Consider the following 22877-nt stretch of genomic DNA (forward strand, 5'->3'; position numbering starts at 1 on the left):
ATCTAATAGAATAAAAATGCCTAATAGAGATACTAACCTTAATTCTCTCTGTGCAGCACGGCATGGCGGCAAATATATCGTAGGAGTACATACTGCCCAAAATTAGAGAAGAACCGTCCCATTTTTGATTGCAGAATCGACATAAAATGGTACGTCCGTTGACTCCTTCGAGGCATGCCATACATACAACTGTTAAGAATTGGGTACGACCTTCCACTTTTACCTGAAAACGAGTGTTCATTTACATCATATTTCAAATACTACACTCAGAGATTTGCTTAACAATTATCTATAGTGTGACAATTTTAAAAATGGCAATCGGGAGCATCTCTTAGGTCTCAAGTATACAGGGTGGTCCGAACTGTATTCCGGAAACTTCGGCAGCATATTCTGCATACAAAAATAAGTAAAAAAGTTGTTATAAATGTATGTTCTAAAATGCTTAATTTCCGAGATACAGGGTGTAGAGATTTCATTTTTATTTCGATTTTTTCCACATAATTTCTGAAGTAGCGTGAATATTTTGATGAAAATTCGTGTCTGGAAGTGTTTTGGCATGATAAATTTGATTTTGATATCAATATGACTCCTATTTGCAGGGGGCGCCACCTACATGTGTTTTAACTGTTTTGAAGGGTAATAACTTTTCGTCCGTACCTGTATAAAACTACTGAGTGAAAAAATATACATTTTCGTGATTTTTTACGTAAAAAATATCTCTTGGTAAAAAACGCTACGAGCAACCGTTCTCAAGATATTTACAATGGAAATAGTCAACACTAGTTGAGTAGATAGTTATTTGACTGAAATGATAAATTTGTGAACTTTTTATTTTTTTTAATTAGTTATAAATTTTACTTCGAAAAAATGATGACAAAACAGTTTCTGTTGAACTTTTGACACCAAAAAAATCAAATTTATGATTTCAGTCTAATAACTATTTAGTCAACATGTATAATTTATGTCATTGATGACAGGTATTGATAATTTCGGTTCCAAATATCTCGAAAATCATTATTTGTAGCGATTTTTGCCAAGAAACCCTTTTTACGTAAAAAAAGTCGCAAATGTATATTTTTTACTCACTAGTGTTATACAGGTACGGATGACAAGTTATTACCCTTCAAACCTGTTAAAAAATATGTAGGTAGCGCCCTGTACAATTAGGAGTTATATTGACATCTAAATCAAATTTCTCATGTCAAAAAACTCCCAGACACGAATTTTCATTCAAATATTGACGTTACTTCAGAAAATATTTAGAAAAAATCGAAATAAAACTGAAACTTCTACACCCTGTATCTCCGAAACAAAACATTTTAGGACATATATTTATACAGACTCTTTTACTTATTTTTATGTGCAGAATATGCTGCCGAAGTTTCCGGAATACAATTCGGACCACCCTGTATATCGGGGTGGGGGGTAGAGAGATATCGGTTTTATTGATGTTTATTTGAGACCTTTATGATAAAATTGTTAGTCTAACAAACAGTCAAAATTATAGATTTCAAATATGTTGCTTAGCTTTAAACAACAATATCTCAAAAAATAGTTATATGAATTAAGATTTTGCTATGACTGTAAATAGAGAGTATCTATTTTTTTTATCATAAAGAGGGTATTATACATTCGTATAATAAAAAAAATGGAGTGGAATAGTTTCTATACAGGGAATCTTAAGTACGTAAGTGCAAATATTTTTAGAGGTAGTATATTTGACTCCAGAAACAAGTCTACGTGGTCTTTTCTGGAACATTTTTTTTGAAAATTATTTTTTTTAAATTTTAGTTAAAAAACATAATATCTTGCTAATATGGCAACACAGGTAATAAATTAAATTTGCAATAAAGAAACCCCAGAAAAATCCAGTGGTTGTTCTCAAGATTCAAGTAAAACTCATTTTTTGTAATTTTCATAAAATGTGCTGACAAACATTTTATATCAAATAATTATATAAAAAATATAGGTTGCTCGCCTGTCGCAAGATTTTATTAGAAAAATACAATTTGGCTGGTCTGTAATGTTACCATGATTATACGTATATTCGATAAATAATGAATCTTGTTTTTAAAATGCGAAAGAAAACTAAATTTAAACAAAGTTTTAACATAGAAAGCGTCTCATTTAGATGGTCTTATCAATTACCATAATATCCAAAATGAATCAAAATTACTATAATTGTCTTCATACTTCATAGAGTTAACTGAACTTATGAAGCAATTATTGGTTCCATTATTGGTTGTTTAGTTCCAGTAAATTGTATGAGTATGTTGCTTGGGGATACTCGAATTAATTTAAGTTAATTACAAAATCGCTATCCTAATTTATTGTTTGTTGTCCTATTGTTTAAATTTACTACGTTTGTTAAGCCATCTCTATACATTTATATACTTAATAATATTAATATATTTTACCTCAATGCATGACTTTGCATGTTGTCTTGGACTAAGAAAGAAAGTGCCATCAATTAGAGGGTAACGATCAAAAACTAGTAGTTGTTCTTCACACAAAATGCAATGAACTTTTGGTCTTCCTTGCGATGCCAGAGTGGATAGTATAAAACAACGAGTGTCGTCATTTCCGTGGTTGCCCTCATCCTCAGTCTGAAAAAAAAAATATTGTATTTAGAATTAAACCTCTTATATATGTATTGTTAAATCTGCAAAAACGTGTCAGTATAAAACTGTGATTACTCTGTAATCTTTTAATAAATTGTTGTCTGTTTAAAAGTTGTTTTGATTTTATATATTTATTGTTTCTAGAGAGAAGACTAAACAAAGATTCATTGAACTACATGCATGTGTTCGTGAAAATCTTTCAAACTGTTATTCTAAGAAAAAAGACGAAATACGATTACATGTAACTGTAATACTTATGCTAAAGTAATGTCAGATAAGCATAAGTTATTTTCTGCGAAATAAGGGATAATTTCGATAGATTGAAGACGCATTTTTGAACTAGAATGACCCAGAACAACTATTTATTAAGGAGGACGCGCTCTGAAATCGACTCGACTGGACTAAGAGCTATCGGCAGGTTTTGGTATACATAGAAATAATTGAATCATCGGATATTTCTATGTACAAAAATTTGCCTATAGCTCTTGCCGGACGCCGTATAGTAAACTAAAGAATAAACATAAAAAGTATCTACTCGTAGTTGAATTAAGTAGAATAATTCAGCAGCATACTACAGGAAGTGCGTCTTACTAACAATTAAAAACATTTTTGTTTGCATAATAAAACCGTTAAGCAACATGCTAAACAATGTTGATACCTTATCTTGTTCGTTCGACGCACAAATTTAACATTCATCCTTGGCATACAGCCACTCAATTTAAGTTATTTGAAGAGTAAATAAATATTTCCGACCTATATTAACAATATGTGTCTATAGTAAATTAAATAAATTAATTACAGCAAAAGAGCCTAATAAGTAAAAATAGGAGCATAAATAACTTAAAGATTGGTGGTGCATCGGCGTTGGAAACATAGGAAATCACATACAAATTTTGAACTCTCCAAATATTGGTTCTCCTGTTCATTTTATAGCGAAACGGTAAATACGTTTTTTAAAGGTCTGCATATACTGAATATACTTGCCAAATCTGAATCATTTTGAACAAGCCGATTTTAACTAATTTAAGAAAAACTGCACCTATATTACAAATAAACTCATAATCTAACTATAATATGTGATTTAAGTAATACGTCGATATTCATAATTTTTTGAACTTTTTCAAAAATACATTTTCTGTTAGGATTTATTCCGAGCGAGAACACGATTCAATCTGACTAAAACCAATTGAACTAAAAGAAACAGCCGTCTCTTCCAGTTATCTTTGACGTCGACGATTTCCGCATCTAGTTTTTCTACTTTTTCCCCTCGAACCAGAAAATCTTTTTCACCCCTTGATGGAATTGTTCGATGTCGACCGAACTTTGCTTTTAATGCTCTTCTTTTTATAACGGTTTTTGATAGTTTTCCGTTCCTGACAGTCGCGACAGGCATCTAAGTTTCCGCTCTTTTTTTTCCGAAGCCTATTATCTGGATTTCCTGAGTACTATTTTGTGTTTCTGATTTATAAGCTCGAAAAGCGTGTTAAATTTTGCCATTTTGTTTCTCGTATATTAAAAAGTATTTTATCGATTTTATTTGCCTTTAATCCATAAATATTCATACATATAATATATACGTTAGATAAAATAACCATTCGTTAAACAAAATAATTCATTCAATTAAATTACAATATACCGGGTACGTCTCAAAATTGGTTTACCCCTATAATTTTTTCATTTTCTCAGATAAAAAGAAACGAGATTTGGTATGTTTGGTTAAATTAGAATTGATTGACGTATTCAATTATTGTCTTTAGTCACTTCTTGCTTCTCCGGAAATGACTACAACTTTTGTTTTTTAAATAGCACCGTCGGTATATTTCAACTTTATTCGATAGAAAATAACACTCTGAATAGAATGACACGTCATATGTCAACTTTTGACATTTTCGTTTATAAGAAAATTGTATTTTAAATTTCAATCTAGAGTGCCACGGCTGCGTTAAAAACAGTCATTTTTATCAAGGAGCCTGGGAAAAATAGATTTGATGATCTAATGTTTTTCGTGCTTGTCCTGGCTAAAAAGATGCTAACATCGTATTTTTAATTGTTATCTCAATTTTTTCAAATAGAACAAAGGTGCCTCATTAGTATATTTGGAAAAACATATTTTTTACGAATAATTTGGTACCACACACTTGGTATTTCGAGACAACTTGTCGTTATGAACTGCATGTTACAATTTCAAATAAACTATATGCGAATATGTCAGAAGTTGGCGTATATGTCATTCTATTGAGAGTGTAATTTTCTATTATATAAATTAAAAAAATACCGAGGATGTCATTTAAAAATCAAAAGTTGTAGTTATTTCCGGTGAATCAGGAAGGGGCCGAAAAAACATACCAAATCTCATTCTATCTGAAAAAATAAAAACAATTATAGAGGTGAGCCATTTTGGAGACGCACCCGGTATTTACTTATTAGGTAAATATACACGGCGAGTCTTAAATTACTGAAAATATTTTTAGGGGTAGTATACATATTTCGACACCAGAAACACGCATCTGAGTTTTTTTGCAAAAAAATTGAAAATTAGGAATTTTTTGAAAAAAAAATGGAAAAATATTAATTTTTAATCAAAAAACATAATATCATCATAATATGGCAACATAGGTAATATATTAAATTTACAAGAAAAAAAAACGAAAAAGATCCGGTTCTTAAATGCTTAACCAGGGAAAACTAAAAAACGTATTAAATTTACAGCAAAAAACAAAAAAGATCCAGTGGTTCTCAAGATTTAAGCAAAAAATATATATATTTTTTTAATTTTCAAAGTAAAATATTACGACTCCCAACGTGAGTCGAGTACTGAGTATACAAGACTCAAAAAAATCAGGAAATCGATATTTTATTCAGAATATCAGAATCAGTTTAGGTACAACTTTATTATAAAAGTGTGAATTTCGACCGATTCTTAAGAACTAAAGGATTGAAGGCAAAGTCCACTAGTGCATAATAAATGTACCTAAGAAAAATCAAATCTATCCAGCAACAGGGCGGATATACGTAAAGAACCGACGAATAACAAAGGAGTACAAAAATGCAATTAAAATATCTTCCAGTCCAGAAAAGAAATTTCCACTATAAATATTTTAACGGTTACTAGGTTGACTTAATTTGTGAATGGTGAGTACTACGCAATAAAAAATTCTCTGTGTAAATACTTAAAAGACGAAAATAGAATCGAATAAAAAGAATCTGACGGCCACGCATATTTTTACTAACAAACAAAAGGTAATGAGTGCCATTAAAGATATTAGTATGTACTTCGCTGGAATATTTAGAACCTAGTTATTATATACGATTGGATGAAATCTGGTAAAATACGATAAAGAAACAGGATACTGTATAATGTACTAGAGATGTGCGTTGCCTGAAAGATAAGTAGGGAAGAGGCGCTTTAGCGGGTAGGTAGGGTTCAAGAGTTAGCCTACACAGCTGGGCGGATTCTCTGACAGGCGATTGATAAAGGACAACACAAAATCCCTGACAAAATATCTCCTAATCCAAAAAAACTTGAAATATAGAAACTTTAACGGTTACTAGGTCAAGGTAGGATTTAAAAACTCTCTGTTTGAACTATTACAAGCTGATAATAAAGTCCAATAAATATAAATGAAACGGCAAAACATAGTTTTCCCAATATATTCTATAAATAAATGTTAATCAGCTCTATTGTTCTGTGCTTCATACCTTAACTCACATTATCTGGAATGCCTAAAAAATGGTCATATGGTCATATATCTTCTTCTTGCGGTGCAGTGCCTGTCTTTCGGCGTTGGCGATCTCCATGACTATTTCGTTGAAGAGTTCTCTATCTTTTGCTGCATGAAACATCCTCTCCATTCCCAGACCGGACCAGTTCCGTGTGTTTCTCAGCCAGACAGTTTCTTTGGACCTCTCCATCTTCTACCTTCAAGTTTTCCTTGAATGATCAGACGAGGAACACACAATTTGGTGCCGCATATTATGTGTCCGAAGTAGCTGACCTTTCTGGCCTTGATGGTGATTAAGAGTTCCCGATCTTTATTGAGCTGTCCAAGAACTTCGTTGCTTGTATGTTCGGTCCAATAAATATCAAGGATTCTCCGGTAGCACTTTCGACTTTTAGCATCCATGTCTCGCATCCATAAAGAAGATTGGACTATACAGGTTGTCCCAGAAATAAGTGCAAATATTTTAACTGGTAGTATATGTCGGCCTCAGAAACACGCCTATGAGATATTTTTTGCGAAAAAAAATTGAAAATTTGGATTTTTTTTAGTTTTAAGTTAAAAAAACACAATTTCTTGATAATATGGCAACATAGGTAGTAGCTTAAATTTACATGAAAGAAAATACAGAAAAGATCCAGTGGTTCTCAAAATTTTAGCAAAAAAATAATTTTTTTTTGAAATTTTCAAAGTAAACTTAGTCATAATCAAATAAAGATTCTTTTTTTTGTTATTTTGGAAATCGATAACTATTCGAAAAATATCGAGTGGATTGAAATAGTTAAGAAACTTATTGATTATATGACTATGGTACTCTAGTTAAAAAATATAACTTTTAAATATGATCACTGTAAAAATTAAATTATTATAATTACAATTATTATTATCCTATTCTATCCCTTAAACTTCTTGTATAAAATATATAGGTATAAACCATTCTGCAACATATAACCAATATACAATAGCACTAAGCTGTAATAGACCATTATATTTTCCTCTAGTATACTTACGTCTTTTCCGTTGCAGATATGGCATCGTTCTACCGGACAAGCGGAAACGCTTGATTTTTGTCGTTTAATTTTCCCCTAGTACAGACCACGACAGCTAGTACAGAAATCTAACATAAAAGAATGAGAAAGCATTATACAGCTTGCCGATTGGCATAGGTGAATTACCTAACTGCATTGAAAAGTTGGGAGGTTATTCGCGGCAACTTTAGTGATATGGACTATTACAGCAGTAAAAAAAATATTAAATAAAACTGTTAAATCAAAAAACTACAGTTCATACCAAATGAAATTTCAGTCACGTGATTAAGCTTGACCGGCACAGCGTTGCCCACTTTTATTTAATATTAATTATTATATTTTCTTTTAATCAAAATATTTTAGGAATCCAAAATAAATTAATTATAAATACACAACATTACGTTTACATCAACGAAACTCACCTCCTTAACAGCACTTAACAGCGCTTTCAGATAGAGCGGACCGTCCGCGTGTTTTTATATACGAGTATATATGTGTTTATGACCATCATCCGGACGGAGCATACGCGACCCATGTGAAATTGTTCATATAAACTCATGGTACTTGCTCGAAGTCGCGGACCGGACGGTCCGCTCCATCTAAAAGCGCTTAAAGGACATAAAGGGCCATTATACTACCGCTTCATCGTTCAAAATATTCTAATAAAGTTGCGATGCTTTTTTTACGGGTATTAAGCTATCTTGTACCCACTTCGCACTAAAAGAGATTCTAAAAGGAACAATGTTCGACTGCAAGGTCTGCTAGTAAACATTTTCAATAAGCTTAAAATATCACAACACTATTTATTGAAACCAAAAACTCGTAATACAAAACTAAAGTGTCAACACGAATGACAATATCAGGAAATAAGTAAATAAATGCGGCAACTTGACATTTTTTACAGCAGAGCTACCATTTGAATACCCAGCGCGAAATTTAAATTCTAGTTAGTCAGCACGGCACCGAATATGTCCATGGTTGGCAACAATTAATTTAAAAATCGCGCACTCGATTGGATCGTTTTTTTTTTTGATCATACGGTATAAAAGATCTTAAAAATGTGCTAAAACACTCCTTGCTGATACACAATATCAAATAAAAATCCGTTTCGAGTAGATTCTAGACGATCGATTTTAGACGTCGAAAGATTGACGATAGAAAATTCACTTTCCGGGAAACAAACAGGTAGACTTCTATAGCGTGGAAGATTAATTGAAAAGATAGCTGGAGTGTCGACAATCGTAGATAATCTTTAGCAGCGTTGTAATTTCAGGCCAATTTTGTTAAACGTGTCTTGTGATATAGGTAGACATTTTTTTTCGTTTATCACTGTCAAGGTATAAGAGCTATTTAAGGACTTTCATTTTAGTTTGTATATCAAAAGATTGCAGTATATATTTTTAATAGTTTGGTCTTATTTTGATTGTTTGGTAGTATTCAGTTCAAATTAGGTAGATGTGTACTACACTACAGTAAAGAAATATATATTGGAGAGCAATTGTCAATATTATTGCCAATTGTTCTCCAATATGAATTTCTTTACTGTAGTTGGCAGAAAATTTTAATATTCCAATAATTAAAAACATGTTTTATGTAAAGGCGACCGGGTTCAGTGTCCACGAAGAAAATATACCTAATTATCTATCAATACATAAGGGTATGGTGACACCACGCATTGTCCTTCTTATTCTCCAGACCAAGCTGTTCGACTGTTTGTAATAAGTAACGTAAGACTGTAATTAAGCCGGTCCCACACAATGTGGCAAACACCTTTCAACGTTGGACACATGAAGATTTGTCACATCGTGCAGAAGACATACTTGTTAATTACAATATTGTTAAAACTTTTTATCCAACATTTGGCATAGTTCCATAAAAATGTTCACCTATAAAAACCGCAAAAACTGCTATATAAATTAAATTTAAAATTACAGAGAAATGGGCTCCCGAATAGCCGGAAGCTCAACCAAGCAATATTTTCTGCCTAATTTTAATTTTTATTTCTCAAACAAATGAGGAAAGCTTCCTTATGCGATTGCATATCGGCAGGCTTCTTAACCAAGGCCTGTTTCTTACCCGAATTTTAAAACACCTTGTGCAATAATTTCGTGAGCAAATTCTTCTAAAATATGATTTTTCGACCAGAACTATATCTCCTTCAATACATGCCTTGGCTAATTTTTAAGAGCAAAATGAACTTGCCACCAACGATTTGCAATTTTTACAATTATAAATTCTTTGGATGTTATTTTTCAATATGACGTGGTGGCTTTGGTGATTACTGTATATACTACTATGAACTACCCAGCGTGTTCGACAGGTCTAAAACACGTTTGGGAAATACTAGGCAGGAGGGGTTAGAGATCGCAAAGCGGCACCAGCTTCATTAAATAAACTTCGATCTCTTGATCGTTAAAGAAGAATTGGAAAACATAACGCAATGTGATATATATGCAGCTATTGACAGTATTAACGAACGTCTACAGGAAGTTGTAGCAGCCAAGAGAGGCAATACAAAGTATTACGGTATTTTTTAAAAGTTCTTTTTCCTGTCTGTATTTTGATTATAGGGGATGTTGTCTTTAATATCGTTAGTTTTTGTTATCGTTATTAATTTTTTATTAAAACCAGGAGTGTATCGTTATTCTTTAACGTTTTTTTTAATCGTATCTTAAGTTTTTTTTGTATCTATTGCAGCGTAATATGACATTTGATGCATGACATTAGTTACCAAAACCACCTCGTCATATTGAAAAATAACATCAAAATGTATAAAAAGTTGCAAATTGTCGGTGGCAAGTTTATTTCGCTCTTAAAAATTAACCAAGGTATGTGTTGACATGAGACAAAAAACAAAATGCTCAGGAGACATGGTTTTGACAGAAAGATGCTGTTTTAGGAAAAAAAAATTACGATATTATTGTACAAGGTGTTTTAAAGTTAGGGTAAAAACCAACCATTTGGTAATTTCTTATAATAAAGTATTTATTAAACTGAGTTTACAAATGAAAGTTGATATATTTATCTACAGTTTGTCAAAAAAGAAGGAAAATTAAGCTAAAAACAGAAAAAATATAACACTTCAATTTTGAGGAAAAATGTTCCTTGCGGTTTTTTGCATCTGAGTGTATAAAAGAGACGAAATTCATAAATTACTTTAACCACACTATAACATCTAACACAAACCTAGACGTTATTCGGCCATAACGTGATGGCTTCCGAGTTTTTATACTAGCGTCTTCAGTTTATTTATACTGCTTTTTGCTCCATTTGCAATGATATATTATGCACCAAGTTCTTTAATTATTTTCTGCTCTTTGACTTATGTTTGCTTTATTATTTTCAGTAATTAAATTTGTCTTTAAAAAACGTATTAACATAGTACGAGAAGCTAATAATATAAATGTTGAATGCATATTTTGTCAAAGGGGAGGACATGAAAAAATCTGGGCAGATGTCTGCATTTCCATTCTGATTTGCTAAAAATATGTTTTCTTCTAAATAATTTAAGCATTAAAACAACAATAAATATTTTTTAATCCTTAGTGCCTAGTAAACTTCATAGTTATAGTATTCAAAAAGTAATATTCTTCTCGAAATCCATATTTTGAGGTTTACGTAAAATTTTAAAATTGAAAACCCTCGGATATATTCCGACATGTTTATTTATTAATCCGATACACACATATACATCAGTTTGCAAACACAACCCGAACATCTCAGCTCTGACATCAGAAGAGAAATCCGGCAAAAGCTTTTATACACATTCCCATAAATTTCTTTATAAATCTTCACAAGCGACTGGACATATCTGGAGGGCCACCCCGAAAATATTTTTATTTACAAGCGCATATCCTTTGACAGTATTTGCATATGGAAGCAACGTGGAAACGGTAACAGGCGTTTTCAATTTTGATTTGTATTGTAAAAGGTTGACATTTCTATTACAGAAAAAGGAATTAGGTATTGACTGGGTTGACTGCGGGAGATTGACATGCTCCATCATTTGAATCTGTAAGGTTTCCTTAAAAGGTTTTCCGCCTTAAGGAAATTAGATTGTTTGTGCCTAAAAGTTTAGGGAATACATTGCGCTTACTCAGAACTCTATAAATAAAAAATAACATCAAAATAGACATTTTAAAGGAAATACCGAATTTATTATAAGTATTTAAGTGAACAGTTTAACACAGGTAGTAGTTTACAGTTGAGGGTTGGAACCTTTGGTGTTACACAGCAAAATAAAAACACTAAATCACCACAATACACCAAAACACTTTTACTTTTACACTGGACGCGCGTTTCGCTAACCATGTTAGCATCATCAGGAGATGATTTATTTATAAACTCAGTTTATAATCCTCTGCTGATGATGCTAACATGGTTAGCGAAACGCGCGTCCAGTGTAAAAGTAAAAGTGTTTTGGTGTATTGTGGTGATTTAGTGTTTTTATTTTACAGTTAGTAGTCACTAATGGAATTGTTAATAAAAAAATATTAACTTGTAATTAAGGCCTGGGATTTCCAAAAAAATCCAGGATTTACGTAAGTTTTCACGGATCGCGGAAAATCATTATACCATTCCGGAAAGCGCCAATCAAATGTTATACAGGGTGAGTCTTAAATAAGTGCAAATGTTTTTCGAGGTAGTATATTTCGATCCCAGAAACACGATTATGATGTTTCCTTCGCGAAAAAAAATTGAAAATTTGAAATTTTTTGAAAAAAAATTGGGATTTTTTTTAGTTTATAGTTAAAGAACATAATTTGTTAGTAATATGGCAACATAGATAGTAGATTAAATTTACAAGAAAGAAAATCCAATAAAATCCAAAAGATCCAGTGGTTCTCAAAATTTTAGCAAAATATCATTTTTTTTTGGAAGTAAAATAACTCGATTTTGGATTTATTTGAAAAACGGTTAAAAGAAAATATGTTGCTTTTATCAAAATATATCAGCCCTGAAAATATTTACACTTATTTAAGACTCATTCTGTATACCAAGTAAACTCGCATATTTAAGGTTCTCATCAAAAAATTAATTTATTTTTATTGTGACAAAACGGTGTTGATAGGAGAAAGTTGCAAAAGACATTATTTCTTGAAAATAATAAACCGAGTAAATAAAAAATCTCTGAAATTTTTATCAGTGGCGTACAATATTTTTTTTGAAAAAATTACCCGATTCGTATCACATCTACGCCACTGGTTGAAACTAAAACCTGTTCTTTTTATATTTAAAATGTCTCTGTACGCAAACTCCTATAATAAAATTTTATAACGATACCTTCAACTATTAAAAAACTATTAAAGAATATCATTTTGTTTAAACTTTAACACCCTGCATTTTACGTAAAAAGCATTTCCGACCCTTAGTGCGCTATATTAAAATTAAAATTTCGACGTCCCCCCTCATTCCCTGAAAGCGTGACCCACTTACAGGAGTCACCCTGTAGAATCGAAATGAAAATAAAATATAGAGAAGAAATGACAAAAACTATCAAACAACCAATTTGATAGTTATGTTTCAATCAATCCAGGTTATAACGAGTATTGATTAAAAACTTTTTTTGGAATTTATTTTCTATTAATGAGTTGGTTTCCTATATTAATTTGTTATTAATAATTAAAATTTGACATCTGATTTAAAAATACACCTATTCGTTCAACTTTTTATAGCACCCTTTGAAATAATCCTCTTTCCATAGGAATATAATGCGGGAAAGTGCATTCGGAAGATTAGCATGGCTCCGATGATTTTAATTATTATTTATACAATAGCAACTCGGCGACTGAATTTACGCTGATGATTCCTCATCCAATAGCTTTCAGTAGGGATTACGCTGAACCCGACAATCTGTTTAAAAACTGATCCTCTTTAATATTTATTCGAAATAGTCATTAGAATAAAGAACGATTAAAAAAATGACTATGAAGACATTAAAAAGTATTGATATTAATAAATTAACACACTCGGTAAACGATTATTCTCAATATAAAACCATGGCATTTAGTAAATATGATTAAACCTGCAGATCTTATATTGTTTTACTAGGAGTAAAAATTAGTAATGGGAAAAACCGATTAATTTCAATAATCGAGAATCGTGTACTCGTTTCAAGCGATTCCAATCAGGGTTGGCATGATATATATCATTGATATATATCATGATATTTATACCTTGATATATATCATGATATTTATACCTTGATATATATCATGATATTTATAAAAAAAATAAAACTCAATAATCAGAAAGAAAAAACAAAAAAGATAATATTGATTGGATCTGGGACAATTCAAATGTACCAAAAACTTTGCCAGAAACAGTATCGGTTGATTCTGACGAATCTGACGATGATTTACCATTAATAAAATTAATATATCAAATATAAATCTGTTTGTTGTTAGTTTTAGAATATCTGTTTATCTTTTTGAATTCCTGATTATTTTTTAGAATTTCTGTTTATTTTTTAGAATTTCAGTTTATTTTTTAAAATTTCTGTTTATTTTTTTGGAATTTCTGTATATTTTTTTATTTATTTTGTGCAAATGTGCAAAAAAAATGTGCAAAGCAACAATAATTAAATTGAAATAAAAATATTTTTTACTTGATACTAAACGCAGTTTTACATTAAAAATATATATCAAAACTTGATATATATCGGATATATATCCGAAATTTGATATTTATATAAATATCATGATATTTGCCAACCCTGATTCCAATAATCGAGCGATCGCTCGAGCGAAATAACGTAACTCGTCAGTTGCATCGCTCGTTCATAATCGAGCGATGTCAGTTATTTCGATAATCGAGTACTCGAGCGAATTTTCGCTCGAGTTATCCCATCACTAGTAAAAATGGCTTTTTGTGGCGATGCTGTGCGTTTGACATTACAGGGGAGGCATTAAAAGTCATTTTTACTCCGACCGAATAGAACATGCTATTTTTTTTCAAACGTCACAAGTAATTTTTAAACGATTTCAAACGTTACAAATATAATATAAAAAGATTTAAAGTAATATACCTTCTACGTAATTACATATCGATAAAATATGGTTACACTCGTTAAATTTGACATTTTATGTCAGTTTAATACATTTTCGTACTTTTGTGCATAAGTGTAAAAGTGCTTTACTTTTATGCCTAGGCGTTAAAATGAATTTATAATATTGTCAATCACGTCGCAAAAATGAATACTCTTGTGACGTTTGAAAAAATAGTATATTGTTTTATTAGGAGTAAAAATGATACTTTTTTGTGGCGAGGCGTTTGACATTACGGGTTCCGAAAAAAAAATCGGTACAATGAATCCCCTTTAAAAGTGTCTCAGGCAATTAGTGTACTAAATAAGCTTATCAAATAGAGATATGTTTATGTTGATTACCTTAGATGTCAAAAATGCCTTCCAGTCGGCTAACTGAGAAAATGAACTTATATACATATTATTATCATTGGAAAATAAGTTTATACTTAGTGAAAAATATAAAAGCTTATCTTAGCGAAAGATGCTTGATTGTAGAAGAGGCAGAAGATAAAGTATCTAAAAGGTGTACCACAAGGATCTATATTGGGGGACCTTTACCTGTATGGTGGACTCGTTCGTATGGAATACCCAAATACCCAGCAGAAGAAATCATAGCATATGCAGATGATGTTGCGCTGATAGTAAGGGCTAAATGTACCGAAGACCTCGTTAGAACAGCGGAAAGAGCATCGGAGTAGGTGTGCTCATGGAAGGATGAGGTGGGACTAGAGATAGACAAAACGAAGGCTGTTACTTTGATTGGTAACCGAAAATCACCCAGTAACAATAAGTAAATCCAACAAGTAACAATACAAAACCAGGAAAATGCCAACGTATACCACATTCAAACGAATGTACAATAATAAGATAATAATGTGTAATATACTTGGTAATATACTAATGACCGGGACACACCTATCATGCACGTCTCCGATCCGGCTCCGGTCCGATTTTGCCCCAGAAGCGGATCACTGTGGGATCGGAAATGGTGAGTACACACATGTCATACATGCTTCCGACTCCTTCACGATTTCGGGCTTCGTCTGGATACAATCGCCAGTCTTGATTCAACAATCATCGCATGAAGTCGTGTGCGCAAAATGTTTAATAATTTTAGCAACAGTGATTTAGCCATGGTGACACTTTGTTTGGAAGAAGAAGATGAGGAAAATGAGAAAGCTTTTATAGAGAACAGCCAAAAAGGCAGATTTTATATCTTTGTAGTCGGAGTTTCGGTACTGCTCTTTGGTCTGGTCATACAGCACTTGATATTTCCTCACTTCTTCAATTAGTTCCTCCTGTTTTATTGTTGACATTTTTTATTATTTTAGTAAAAAACTAAAAATAACACAGCAAAAACAAAATAGTTGAAAACGACACTCGTCCTACAGCCGGCATCGACGAATAGACTGACAATCGGAACACGAACGGATACAGGAACGTAGTCGAGTAGGAGCGGGGATGAATTACGTATCAGAAAGGTGTAAACTACGCTGGTTAAAATAACGTACGATTTCCCTCTCATACAGTCGTCCGCTGGTATGATAGGAGCCGGATCGGAAACGTGCATAATAGGTGTGTCCCGGCCTTAATGTGTGTAAGTATGCCGGACAGCCCCGGATTTGGAAAAGCGTCTGGGAAACCTGACCGCAAAAACAATAATTTAACTTAGTAAAGTATTTTACAGTTATAGTTGAATTAATATCTCAGTAACTTTGTCGAATATTTTAGTCTCTACGATGCTACAGCTCTACTTAACCGACGCGACGCTTGGTCGAAAATACCCATTTCTATACTTTGGCGCTCAATTTTTTCGCTTTTGGTGCACTCGTGGAAAGTGAATGTTTTTTTGGTTTATATTTTGATGATTCCGTTAATACCGGGGCTAATATTTGCGTCCTATAAAAGTTCATAAATAAATTTATAGTTTCTTTTTTGCGATGTCCGGATTTCAGAGTTTATTTGTCCGGATTTTGTCCGAATTTCTGAGTTCACTTGTCCGGAATTTCCAAAAGCCTTTATGGAAAACCTAAATACAGGTATAGATGTTATAAAATATATGATAATATACTATGTATACTTTTGTTATTGTGGTTACGTCTGACTGCAGTTGGTTAAAAAATAATTATTTTGTTTGTATAAATTTTTCAAGTACGGCAGTTGTTGCTAAATATATAAAGAATACCGCTTTTCGGCCCGTATACTCTTCTAAAAAACAGAAATACCGCCCTTATTTTTCCAAGCTAATTGTGTTACTGTTTTCCCAATGTAATTACCTCTATTAGGTACTGTTGTCTAAATAAAACTACATTTTATAGCATACAAAAATAAATCCCACCTGTTATTATATACTATAAAATTTAAAAGTAACATATCAATAAATACAACATAAAATAGACATGATTTGTAAAATGTACAAGTTTATTGTTGTCATGTAGTATATTGATATTGAACAATATGAACAAATTATATGGTTACTTATATCCCCATTTCCTATCCAGACTATAAGACATTTTATATACTTTAAGTCTGTAGCTTACTTTACTTCCTTTCTGAACGAAGGCATAAAAGAATTCTTTAAATATAGTGGGATTTATAACGGATTTTACCAAAATTACATTTTTCCCAGAGTCCGACGAAAAAAGAACTATAAAATTAGGATCCTAGTATCATCAAAATATATGGGAGGAACTGTTTTATGGTGGTATTCCATAAAACAGTCCTCCCATATATTTTGGTATTTACTTATAAGTTATTTTTTCATTATGTTACTAGTTGTTCCATTTCGTTAATTTATTAGTATTAAATATAAGATGGCAAAAATTTATGACCGATAAAGATGGCAAAAATTTATATCTTTTACAAACGATATAAAAAATATTATTAAAACACAAATTTCTGACTTTTTTGTATTTATTTTAATATATATAAGTCTGAGATAGCACTTCATAGGTACCAGGGTAGAAAAAATCAAGAATTATTGAATTGATCTCGTGAATAGTCGACTAATCATCATGTCTTAATTCGGGAATACAATTAGTACCATTTAATGTTCAAGTGCCAGAGTACTTTACTGCAGAACAAAATCTCAGTACAAATTATGCGGTAGAAATTTGGTAAGAACTAGAAGATAAATTGAAGAAGGCAGAAGTTGGCTTGATCAGATCAGACATTTAAAAAAAGATTCCTATAAAACAGTCTTGACATTATTTTTGACACTGCATTGTGCACTGGAGTTAGCGAATTAAATGTATTCGAATATGAAGGATCACTTCACGTTTTCAAAATAAGTCTTTGCCATTTAGAAGTCCAATGCATTCACACGAAATTACTTCAAAAATCGATCCAATATTTTAATATATGAATAGATATTAAGTAGGTATATCGTGTAGTGCCCGGTGGCGTAGAGGTACAGGCTCTCGTCTACCAATCTCAAGGTATGGGTTCGATTCCCATACCCGGCATTTCATCAGCCGACTATTTTTATTAAAATAAAAATAGTTTGGGTACCTAGGTCGACTCAGCCTTAAATGAGTACTTGGGATTCACAATCCTGAGGTAATAATAGGCGGTTGAAGCGTAGTGCTAGCCACATAACTTCCTTTGTATACTGAACGGCTCTAGTATAGCAAGCTGTTCCTTGCTACTCCCAAGGCGTTAAACGCTAGATACGGGAGCTATTATTATATATTATATCGTGTGGTGCACCGCCCTTTGAAACATAATGACCCTGCCACACACTCGTCGAGTGACATAGGAAGTAGCGAGGGATGGAGGCAGAAACGTAGTGTGGCAACATTACTCGTCATGCTACATATCATTTTCCTCGTCCTGCAAACCATTCCCTGTTTTGTGGTTTTTTTGGGCGCGAGTGAAAGGAGCGGCAAAGTAGTGCAGTGCAGAGTAGTGCAGCAAGTAGCGCAGTGCAGAGCGTTGCGAGTAATTACGCGAGCGGAGCAGAATGTGGCCGGAGAGGACAACATTGCGGTAGCACGAGGAGTAGGGCGATGAGCAGCGCGAGGAGCATAGTGTGGCAAAGGCGTAAGAAATCGCATACAAATTTTGAATTTTCAAGATATTGGCTCCTCCGTTAATTTTACAGCAAAGTTGTAAATAGGTTTTTAAAAGATCTGCGTATGCTGAATACACATCCCAAGTTTGAACAATTTTCTACAAGCCGATTTTAAGTAATTTAAGAAAAATTGCATCTATTTTTAAATTAAAACTGAACATGTAACAATGCAAAACCAGGCAAATGCCAACGTACCTTAAGTTGTAATCTTATAATTTTGTCAATGTCAAATTGTATTTTCTAAACTCATTCGAACCAGTTTTAAATGACAAAAAATACATTTCGGGTACTATAAGGTAATAATAATGCCTTTATTTCACAGATTGTCAGAGATTACAACAGAAAATAATATTTAAAAACAAAATATATATAAAAATAATACAAATCAATAAAAAAGTATAAAAAAAATAAACACGCTCATTCCTACTAACAATCTTAGAAACCACAAGGGGAAGTTCACCATACGGTGCTCTACCACTTAACCCTTTGACAAATAATAAAAAAAATTATAAATAATTTCTTAAACAGTAGATTTTATATTAACACACAAAAAAAAATCGACCTAATTTATGCTTATATCATGGTTACATTGGGGGCTAACCAAAACTAGTAGTAGTAGTGTAGACAGCACAACCATACAACCAATTATACATTTGACAATGATAAAATCATAGGTTGGCAACTTAAGGTATGTTGACATTTGCCTGGTTTTGCATTATTACCTGTGCAGTTTTAATTCAAACATAGACGCGCAGTTTTTCTTAATTACTTAAAATCGACTCGTGCAAAATGGTTCAAATTTGTCATGTGGATTCACAATAAGCAGACTTAAAAAAAACATTTACGACATAGCTGTAAAATTAAGGGGGAGACAATGTTTAGACAGTTCAAAATTTGCAAAGGATTTCATGTTTCCAACGACGATGCACCACCCGGTATGTGTTACATATATCTTGTATCTGTATATATCTTTTACAATTATATTTCGATTTATTAAAAATATCTAAACGTTACAACAGCAAGTGTAACTTTTTGTTTGATGAATAGATATAGGATATATTTATTAATAATTTTTATAGCTTTTTATAAGTTTTCCATTTATTTTTCGATTTATTATAAATTTTTAAACAAAAATTGATTTTTTTATTTAAATCCAAGATTAAATTAAGACAATTTAAATCTTGATTAAATCAAGTTAAATCTTTGCACCCTGATAGTTGCCTCTATATTTGTTAGCTCTTGTATAGCATAATTTGTATTATGCATTTAATGTAGGTGTAATATTTTACAAAAATGGTTAGTCAAAGCTGAGCTCGATGTTTTATATAAGTATCACAGTTCCTTTTCAAAGTACACCAACAGCAATTCGGCTGAATCTTTGTAAAGCCAAATTAAGCCGTCAAAATGAGCATCGCCATAGTGGAATCAACATTCCGGTTTCAGCGCGCCCAACGAAGAGACTCATCAGGGCCATAAAGTAGGAAACGACGTGCAAAAGGCAAGGGTTGTAAAAGACGAATTTTAATGAAAGTTTTCGAACGAATTAGTATACATTTCTATTCATTCGGTGTTACATTTTAACATTTTTACATTTTAAACTTAGTTCTCGTGAAAAATTTGGAATACTAAATCGCAAATTACGTAGGTAAAGCTCTTTGCTGAGTTGCCTACTGTAGAAAAAGATTACCATAGAAAAATTTTAAACTCCGTTAGCCTTTAATTTTTGATACTGTAGTATACAGGGTGTTTCAAAAAGAATGCAAAAAACTTTAGGGGGTGATTCCTTGTTCAAAATAAAGGGTAGTTTGCTTTATAAACGTTGGGTCAAAAGTCAACCATTGGGGAGATATCGCGGTAAAAAGATGGCGGAAAAATAATGTTTTTATTTTTTATCTTGAAAACGAAAAGAGATAGACTAATGAAATTTTATGGAAGCATTACTGTTATGAAAACACACTTTCTGGTAATTTTTTCACTTTTTTAAAATGAGTGGAAGGGGTTGAAATAAACTACGCCTATCATTCTTGTTAAAGAAATTTATAGAAAAATCTTATGAAACACATGAAAAAAAAAAATTTGGATAGTTTAGTTTGTTTAGAAACTTTTTTATCTCTTGTGTTTTTTTATAAAACTCACCGATTTGAAATTAAAAAATAAAATGTAAAGCATTACATGTCAGGACAAAAAACATTTTTAGATAAGGAATCTAGTGGGCTGCTGTAATTTTTTTAGAAAAAAATCTAGTCGGCCTCTGTCACTTTTTAGGATGTTTCTAATATTATTTTATTTGACATTACTCTACTGCAATACGTTATTATCTTACGATTAATTATTCCGAAGCCTTTTTTCTTTATCTAAAAATGTTTTTGTCCTGACATGTAATGCTTTACATTTTATTTTTTAATTTCAAATGTTCAAAGGTGAGTTTTATCAAAAAAACACTAGAGATAAAAAAGTTTCTAAACAAACTAAACTAGCCAAATCAATTCTTTTTGCATGTGTTTGATAAGATTTTTCTTTAAATTTCGTTAACAAGAATGATAGGGGTAGTTAATTTCAACCCCTTCCACTCATTTTAAAAAAGTGAAAAAATTACCAGAAAGTGTGTTTTCATAACAGTAATGCTTAAATAAAATTTCATTAGCCTATCTCTTTTCGTTTTCAAGATAAAAAATTAAAACATTATTTTTCCGCCATCTTTGTACCGCGATATCTCCCTAATGGTTGACTTTTGACCCAACGTTTATAAAGCAAACTACCCTTTATTTTTAAGAAGGAATCACCCCCTGAAGTTTTTCGCATTTGTTTTGAAACACCCTGTATATTTTGTTTATTACATTTTATGAATGCACATTTACATATACAGGGGTGGTCGAAATTGTATTCGGGAAACTTCGGCAGCATATTCTGCCGATAAAAATCAGTAAAAAGTTTGGTATAAAATTATGTCCTAAAATACTTAGTTTTGGAGATACAAGTTGTAAAAGTACCATTTTTATTTCGTTTTTTTTTCTAAATAATTTCTGAACTAACGTAGATGTTTGGAAGAAAATTGGTGTCTGTGTATTTTTTGTAGTAGTGACCCCACTCAACTAGGAGTAACTACCTATATATGTTTAACTAATTTGAATAGTAATAACTTTACGTTAGTACCGGTGAAACAATTACTGAAAAAATATACATTTTTACCATTTTTTCCTAAAAAAGGCTTCTCGGTCAAAGTCACTACGTGCAACCGTTCCCAAGATATTTAGAATGTAAATATGATGTCATCATACATGTCATTATTGGCAGAAAATAAACATTTTTACTAGATAGTTATTTGACTCAAATGGTAAATTTGGGAACTTTATATTTTGTTTAATTAATCATAAATTTTTCGCGATTAACTTATACCGGGCGTGGCATCTTGGTTGGGAACATAGGAAATCCCATGCAAAATTTGAACTGTCCAGATATTGGCTCCCCTATGGATTTTATAGCGAAGTCGTAAATAGACTTTTTAAAGGTCTACATTTGGTAAACACACATGACAAATTTGAACAATTTTGGACAAGTCGATTTTAGGTAATTTGAGAAAAACTTAATCGATTTTTATATTAAAACCGAACAGGTAACAATCAAACGCCAGTCAAAAACTGACATACTTTAGGTTTACAAACTATGATTTTGTCATTGTCAAAAGTAATTTTAATAAAATTTTAATATTTAGGGAAAATTAACCGAAACATGTCAGATACACTGTCTAATCTATTTCCCGCGTATTTTATCATGTTCACTTTATCTTTATGTGTATAACAATAAATTATTACTAGTACTAAATATTAAAATTTTATTAAAATTAAGTTACGTTTGAAAATGAGGCTGACAACTTAAGTAATGTCGGTTTTTTACTGGTGTTTGATTGTTACCTATTCAGTTTTAATTTAAAAATCGAATAAGTTTTTCTCAAATTAGTACTAGTAATAATTTATTGTTATACACATAAAGTTAAAGTGAACATGATAAAATACGCGGGAAATAGATTATACAGTGTATCTGACATGTTTCGGTTAATTTTCCCTAAATATTAAAATTTTATTAAAATTACTTTTGACAATGACAAAATCATAGTTTGTAAACCTAAAGTATGTCAGTTTTTGACTGGCGTTTGATTGTTACCTGTTCGGTTTTAATATAAAAATCGATTAAGTTTTTCTCAAATTACCTAAAATCGGCTTGTCCAAAATTGTTCAAATTTGGCATGTGTGTTTACCAAATGTAGACCTTTAAAAAGTCTATTTAGGACTTCGTTATAAAATTCATAGGGGAGCCAATATCTGGACAGTTCAAATTTTGCATGGGATTTCCTATGTTTCCAACGACGATGCAACACCCGGTATACTTATTACGAAATAAATTATGTCCTAA

The 22877-nt window shown here is 31.7% G+C and overlaps 1 protein-coding gene across 1 annotated transcript in view; it reads right to left on the reverse strand.

Moving 5' to 3' along the window:
• Nucleotides 1-22877, reverse strand: part of LOC115891258 (headcase protein) — a 169661-nt gene that overhangs the window by 10664 nt on the left and 136120 nt on the right. Inside the window, exons 5-6 of the mRNA XM_030911686.1 lie at nucleotides 2418-2606; nucleotides 38-223 (exon numbers count right to left, since the gene is read on the reverse strand). Of these exons, the coding sequence (XP_030767546.1) occupies nucleotides 38-223; nucleotides 2418-2606 (375 nt within the window). The remainder of the gene's footprint in view (nucleotides 1-37; nucleotides 224-2417; nucleotides 2607-22877) is intronic.

The sequence above is a fragment of the Sitophilus oryzae genome, unplaced genomic scaffold (genome assembly GCF_002938485.1).
Source record: "Sitophilus oryzae breed Bouriz unplaced genomic scaffold, Soryzae_2.0 scaffold_980_pilon_pilon, whole genome shotgun sequence".
In the NCBI taxonomy this organism is placed as follows: Eukaryota; Metazoa; Arthropoda; class Insecta; order Coleoptera; family Curculionidae; genus Sitophilus; species Sitophilus oryzae.